Source organism: Vipera ursinii (assembly GCF_947247035.1).
Source record: "Vipera ursinii genome assembly, chromosome: 6".
NCBI classification, from domain to species: domain Eukaryota; kingdom Metazoa; phylum Chordata; class Lepidosauria; order Squamata; family Viperidae; genus Vipera; species Vipera ursinii.
Genome location: NC_139515.1, coordinates 30,123,115 through 30,131,135, shown reverse-complemented (window position 1 = coordinate 30,131,135; position 8,021 = coordinate 30,123,115). Strand labels below are relative to the sequence as shown.

Here is an 8,021-nt window from a genome sequence, read left to right as displayed (position 1 = left end):
CTGAAGTGAGGAGTAATTTGGGACAAAATATCACTTACTTTGAGATCAATCTTTGCATGTTTCTGAAACACAATTTTGTGTATTTTTACTTGGAAATCATCCTTAACTATAATGCTTTGTAATACATCTATTTTAACCTAATCAATGTAGGAGGAAGCATTTATATGAATACAGGTTTATTATTAAACTGGATCCACTAGTTATATTACATTATAACCAGTAAGGTACTTTATGAGTCACTCTTTTGTATTAAAATTTATTATTATATTCTGCTGAGTGTTTCATATTGTATTTTTATTGTTAGGGAACCAAAATAGCCAAAACATTTTAAATGCTAGTATTCATAGTTTTAGACAGAAAATTTTACTCTACCAATTTAAATTAAGGCTTTATTGAATACTTTAGTTGCAGATTTTGAAAGTGATATCTTTTTGTTGCCACTATTTTCCCTTTTTTAAAATGCAGCATGCATTTGGTTTACTCTAGATCAAATTGTGATATGGAAATAACAGAAACTCTACAGTTTGATGCAGTTATGCATTCAAATAAAATCCTTTCCTGAATACCAACTCTATTGATCCAAATTCGTATGTAGCTGCATGCAAGAAAATATGAGAACAGTAAAAGGTAACTTAAAAGCAACAGCCCTATATTTCATACGGGGAAGGATTGTTTGAATTTGAATTTGAATTTTGCATAGATTCTCATCTGCATTGCAAAACAATTACAATTATAGGGATTACCATGTTATATTTTACTTGTGGGATTCAAAATGGGTAATTGCATCTGGATTTACAACTCCATCTGTTGAAATCTGGCTAGCTTGGCTGGGTGAATGTAGTGTAAGGGCATCCTGTCAGGCATCTGCAAACGCATGTCCCTTTCACATATTAAGAACATGATATCTATTGTATCTATATAAGCCTCCTTAAACAAGTGGCTCTCTGTATTTTAATTTAGCTAATCTTGGTAGATTTCTGTACGCACACAAGTTTGTATCGATATATGTAGACAGTTTTATACAGATGTAATTTCAGATTTTTAAGAATGGCAGTTCTCTTCACTTATCTTTAAAATGGATCTGCATAACACCTTAATGTCCATCAGCCAGTTATAGTCAGTTATGTCAATTCTTAGGAGGGGCTTCAAAATACATTTTACATTCATATAAAAAGGGGCATCTTATATGATATCTGTTAATTCATATATGGCAACATTTATATGTATAATAAAAACATAAATATCCCTGGCCTACACTAGATATCAAAATGTATTCTTTGTTGAGTCAGTTTTTAATTAAATCTATGTATGTGTGGATTTTGCTGTACATAATAAGTATTAGAGAATCTCTTCATATTTCTAAAATATCAGTAAAGAGAATTTTAGAAATTGATAGTAAAAAGTAAGTAAGTAAAAACAGGGATTGGAGAGAGAGAAGTTCCCTGAGGATGGGCTCCAGCATGAGTCTGAAAGTTTGGAAGGCTAAACCTCTTGTTCCAGTGATTGACTCAGATTGGATCCTGCAGCATTATCCTGGGACACGTATATCTGCCTTAATTTGTCAAAATCAGGGACTTTTCTAGTCCCTCGGAATTCTGTGCATTTATTGATATTTATATTTATATGATAATATAAAATGATTAATTATTGCTGTTTTATTGTAATTTGTTAAGTATAAATAATACATTAAAAGATTTATAAATTATTTTATACATCTAAAATAGTGAAGTATATTAGATGTTCACATCCACCATGTTATTCCTATTCAATAGCCAGTAGCTCCCTAATGGGGGGGAGGTAATTTTTAAAGCTATTGAAATTACTGTTAAGAATCCATTTTTTTCCCTTTTGGAAGCAAATACACAATTGAAACCTAATGTGCCTCAAAAGGAGGCCCCCTAGTGGTGTTCAGAACTTTCATTTACAATATTGTTTATGATTTTCAAAACAATTCTTGGCCCTTATACTGTAGTCAATAAAGTCAATAAAGCCGTGTTGGAGTAACACAAGTAGGAAATACTTCACACTGTTCCATTTTATAGTGACAAAACCTTTAGGGAAAATAAAGCAAACAAGTCTAAAATTTCTTCCCATCCCATCATAAAAGCAAGGAGGTCTAATTGAGCCTTGTCTTTTTATCCTGCTATTTGTACAAATAAAATACCACATCTAGATGCAAAATAAACACAAAAGCACTGTTGTGACTATAACAGGGAGTCATATACTAATTTATATAATAAGTGGTTGTGCACACTTTATTCAAGATTATGGCTGCAAGAAAAGGCATGAATTGCTGGGTGTGTTTAATGCTGGATTATAGCAATTTGAAACATGTCAAACACATGGCTAATGCCTCATGCTTCACTCATTCTTGCGTAAACCTGCATAGCCACCATCCATTATACCCTTGGTAACAACACAATTCTGCAAGTAAATATTGTTACACTAAGTAACCTTTCAATTCAAGTTGTTTAGGAAGAGAAAAATGCAATCTTGTGCAGTCAGTTTCAGTGTCACTTTAATGTTTCAAAAGGGAAGTGGTGTAGAGAATAAGTATCTGTACGGTGACTTGCTGATTTAAAGGAACCTAAAGAAAATGTAAGATTAGTGGCAAGAGCAGAACAGGTAGCAGGCAGTAAATGTATACCTACTTAGTTATACTTAATTATAAAGCAAAAGAATGATTGTTAAATATTGGTGCTTATTAAACTGAAGCATCTAAATATAATTGTCTGTCTCCCACCTTTGTATGAAACATATTTGCAGTCATTGAAAGGAGGTAATTCTGGTTTGAGGCTCATGCACAATTCATCTTTGGGATTGCATATCTCTTTGCAGTTTTGGTAAACTAGGAAAATACAAATATGTGGTCAAGTATGAAAAATATATATTTTTCCACAGTTGTTTTTAGAAATGATTATCTTTGGAATCATACCTTTGTGTGCATTTTGTTTATTAGTTTGTATTAATTAAAATTCAAGACATTGCAAACCATTCCTATTTTTTGTTTCAGTAATTTGAACTTGAAGAGGTCTTTTAAAGATACCTCAAAATGGTGTATATACACACACATAAACACTCTTGCAAATTCTAAGTGATTATTAGTTTTATTTCTTCAGTGTCAGAAACCACAAACCTTTCTACATAGTCTCTGGCTTATAAGGCAATGATGTGAATCACTTCTCTTTTAACTATTTTATTTGGGTTATGCCAAGTGTAGCTTATATTGAAGATCATTTTCCTTTTTTTTAATCTACTCGGTCAATTGGGTAGTCTTGATTTGATCCTTAACTGTATACATTGTATGGAAATAATTCTAGCATTCAGTAACATTTCAAAATTAAAGACTTATATATATTTGATTAACAAGAACTGTAGAATACCGTACTTTTTCCTTTCTAATTGTAGTGAAAGAGTCACAGACCTGCAAAAATCTAATTTTAATTTAAAAAGAGATTTGAAAAATATATATAAAGTGCCTTTGGTTGATGAAGCTGCATGTATCATGCTTTTATCCTTAGAACGCATATAATTTACTGTTCCAGAAATAGAGTCAAATATTTATACTGAAAAATAATGTAAAATCACCTTTTGGAGGTGGCATGAAAAAGATACTCAGTGAATATATTCACAGTGATACATGTGTTTTAGCAACTAAGATTGTAATTTTACAATTTTTCTTTTTCTAGGGAGAAGGTCCCATAGAATTATATATTATATATATAATATATAATATATAATTATATATATATATATATATCAGCAATAAAAACTGTTTTAGTTTTTAATTCTATCCCAGTGTTCATTTGTTTGTTAATTTTAACATGCCTGGGATTCATATTTTTAATCTTATCAAGGAATATATATATATATATATATATATACACACACACACACACACACACACACACACACACACACACAATATTTTTCAGTTGCCTAGGAAATCTGAGATATTCTTTAGCAAGCTCTTATGAGTTATATGAAAATTCTATCAAGCACTTTTTTCCTAAATATTTTAAACATGGTACATACAAATTTGATGCCTAATTTGAATACTTATTAGCTACCTGCTCTCATAAAATGATATTATTTTTGTTTTCTTATTGAAAAGCCTGTGTTTACATGTCTAAAATTATTTTTACCTGTTTGGACATGTTTGATTTTTATGTCAAGCACTAAAGCCCATAGTCGGAAACTTGACATTTTATTCTTATTGTTATTGAAGAGTATTTGTTCTTGTGGCTATCTTCTTTATTTGAACTGTAATTGTCTCTGTCAATGTTGTGTGTGGGGGAGGAGAAAGCTATCTCCTTTGAATCCAAAGTATGCATTTAATATGTAGTACTTTTAAAATGCTTTTTAAAATCTTTTAAAATATTCCTTTATGAAAAATTGTATTTATTGATTGATGTTATTGATAGTGATTTAAACTGTAATAATTTCTTTGTTACTTCATTGATAGTGATTTAAACTGTAATAATTTCTTTGTTACTTCATAGAAGAAAGTAGTGATCATATGCTGAATTGAGTTGAACACTGTGTTAGGTAAACTAGTAATTCTAGCAGCAGCTGTTTCCTTTGACTGGATTTATCCACCCATTAAAGCATCTTGTCAGAAAGTTTTATCAGAAAGTTTTGCTTTGCGCTGTTCTGTCCCCACCCTCACATTTTCTTTCCTTGGAAATTGGTCAGTTTAATATATGCATTCTTACAAGAAGATAGATGATGCATTATTAACATAGAATTAAGATAAACTCTGAAAATAGCAAAAATGGATTTTTCTTGTTACTGATGTAAAATATATTTGAAATTCTAGTTTGTAAGAATATGTTGGTTCTTTATTTACTGCAAAGATTCCATCTGATCTTGGCAGGACATCTCATTGCTATCCTGAAAGTACAGTATATTTATGCAGTGAAAATGATAAAACATTTATTACTGTAGAGGAGGTAATATACATAATTTATGCTGTTTTTAGCACAATCATTAGTGATATTCTTGATAGATTTTATTTCTAGCTTTCATATCTAATACATGCCTGGAAAATTAATTTTATATCTTTCATTTATTTGCCTATGTTAAAATTGAGTTTTAAGTCATCTCCAAGTGAACAGTTTGATTGCTGCTCATGCATAAGCTTAATTACTTCCCAGGAAGGACAGTATTAAATGTTTTAAATGTCAGAAAAATAAATGAATATCAGCCATTTGATTAAAAAAAATAGGCAGTATCTAACATGTTTGCAGCAAGAGCTTTTTCTTAAAATGCCTCCAAGGCAAAAAATTATTTAGTCACACACACAAAAAGAGAGCAACACATTATACTATTTATCATTGGTTGATACTATATGATTTGTAACACCCTTACAAGATTTTAATTTTGTATGATTAGCTGTGCATCATTAAACAAAAGCCTTGCATGAGAAATGCTGTAAAATTCTGACAGAATCTACATAGTGAATATTTTAAATAGGGATGTATAGTCATCTATGGTTGTCAAAACTAGATAATAGGAAAAATGGGGCAGGGTATGAAATTATGCCTTCATTTTACTGGTTTGATAACTAAGCTTTAAAATGTGATGTTCTGGAATGCTGTTTCCCCATGTTGCATATATGGATGTTATTTCTGTATATGAAACTACAGCAACTTTGCTATGAGAAATATGGTTTCAGGAATGAGTATAGAATATCTATGAAAACAAGGTTGTATTGCATTGATTGTTCCTTAAATGACTATGCAAGAGGTTCTTCCCCTTCCCCTCCTAAAGATGTTGTCTCTGTAATTGGCAAAGAGGGACATCTTGATAATGGAAGTGTGAAGGTGTAATGTGTGTGTTAATTGATACTTCTTAATCACTTTTAGGTATTAAGTCATGATGCAGGAATCTGCGACAGAGACAATAAGCAACAGTTCAATGAATCAAAATGGAATGAGCACTCTAAGCAGCCAATTAGATGCTGGCAGCAGAGATGGAAGATCAAGTGGTGACACGGGCACTGAAGTAAGCACAGTAGAACTGCTGCATCTGCAACAACAGCAGGTAAGTTTTTGTTTGTTTTGCACCCTGTTTATTTCCATGCCAATGGAAAGGTTTTTCCTATCTTTTTCTTCTAGTTGCATTTTTTTTACTTTTAAAGTATTGCAGAAAGTGGAGCATTATTTTGTTGTTTATTTGTTTTGTTGTCTTCTGTTAGTCTTTAAAATAGAAAATTTATGCATGTTTCTAATTGTTAAGATATATCTGCCCTGGAGTACCTGCACATTTTCTTTTAAAGACAAGAGTATATATTTGTAGATGTTGCTTCCTTATCTTTTCAAGCAAAACATCTTTTTTTAAAACCGCCAGCTTCCTTGAATGATACTGAGAAAGAAAAGGTGATCCTTAGCTTTCCACAAGAGGGCCACATTACTTGCTATTTTACATCTTTGTAGATTGAAATTGTTCCTAAACTCAGCTGAGATAAAAGTGCCACAGGGATTCTTTGCAGCTAAGTTACTTTGCTATAGTTCTTGTAAATATTTTTTTTAAATATATGGATAAAAAGCTGAAAGACACCTGAACAGACTAATTGAAATACCTCTTTAGAGATGGAAAAATTGCCATCCTCTTTTAGCCAGGAGACTAGGAATAAAGTAATTTCCTAAATGACTTATGATTTATGTCCCTATGTTTGTGGTATGTGCACTTATATTGTTTCCTTTGTGTGTAACTAAATAAAACTTTTAATATTTATAAAAAATGAATAGGGAAATGTATCCAAGTAAATGATGATCTTTTCAGTAAGGTTGAGTAAGCTACAAACAGATAATAAATTTATGCTTTTTACTATGAGGAACTGAAGACACACATTTAACACTTTTTGAAATTATTATTGCTGTTATTAAAAAGTAGAACTAGGCTATTTCTTTCTTCTAGTTATATATAAAGGCCAAATACTTCAGGGTGCTGAATATTGTACATAAACTGCTGAACTTCTTTTTAGAGCTGTGCCTTACACTCCCAAATCTTTATATTAAACTATTGAATATTTAACTTGTTAATAGATATATTTTATGATCTATATCATGAACAAATAATATTACTGAACATAAAGTTGTTAAAATTGAATTTTAGTGGAAAATTTACTTTTACTTATATTGTTCAGTTTAGGCCTTTATCATCACAAATAAATGTGGCAGTCATTACGTTATTAAACTATTCTTATATTAATATTGAATAAATTGTACAGTATTTGTTATGGTGATGTGGAACAATTATAATAGTTTTGTCTTGAAAACTTAGCAGTATCTAAGAACTTTATAGCTCTGCATTGTTTCAATACCAGTTTTCTTTCCCTTCTTAAAATTATATTTCTTTATATATATTAACATTTTTCTCTATAAATATTGTCTAATTAAAACTTTGATTTTTTTAAAATATCATTTTAAAAAGTTGAAAATATGCTTATTTAGGCTAGTCCTAAATTCTTCCCCCAATTACTTTATTAGACTTTCCTCTGAATAATATGCGTGGGAGTGAGTGCTCTATTAATATTTTTAAAAGATAAGCAATAATTTATAACAGAAAACATCCTCACAAAATGCAACTTATTTCGCAGAGCACCTTAAAAATTTCCTGTTTGTTCATGTAGTCATATCTTCCAGTAGAAAATATTGTTACACTGTAGGGCAAACCTGGCAGCAACATTGTTCTTTAATTTTCTGAAGTTTCAGAAGATCTCAAAATAACTAGATAGGAAAGTAAATATACAAGTCTCCTTAATAAAACTCAGAAAACTTTGAGGGTAGATTTCTACATTATAGGCTGTAAATATAGTTTTAAATTATGTACTAAAACATGATTTTGGCTTTAGGCGAAAGAAAACTTGATTTCTGTGTGCTTTATATAGTTGCTTTCTCTGAGTTATTCTCACAAATATATTTGGATTAGTGTATAATTTTGAATATATTCTGAAGTTTTAATTATCTGTTGATATAATTAGTCAGATTCCTAAATGTTGTGGTTCTGGCTATTTA

General features: G+C 30.5%; 1 protein-coding gene across 6 annotated transcripts in view; it reads left to right on the top strand.

The window, feature by feature from the left end:
- Nucleotides 1-5,877: 5,877 nt before the first annotated feature.
- Nucleotides 5,878-8,021, top strand: part of FOXP2 (forkhead box P2) — a gene marked incomplete at both ends in the record, with an annotated part of 359,810 nt that continues 357,666 nt past the window's right edge. For all 6 annotated transcript variants that reach the window (XM_083366698.1, XM_083366697.1, XM_083366696.1 and 3 more), the window contains one exon: nt 5,878-6,045. In XM_083366698.1, coding sequence (XP_083222824.1) covers nt 5,878-6,045 — 168 coding nt within the window. The remainder of the gene's footprint in view (nt 6,046-8,021) is intronic.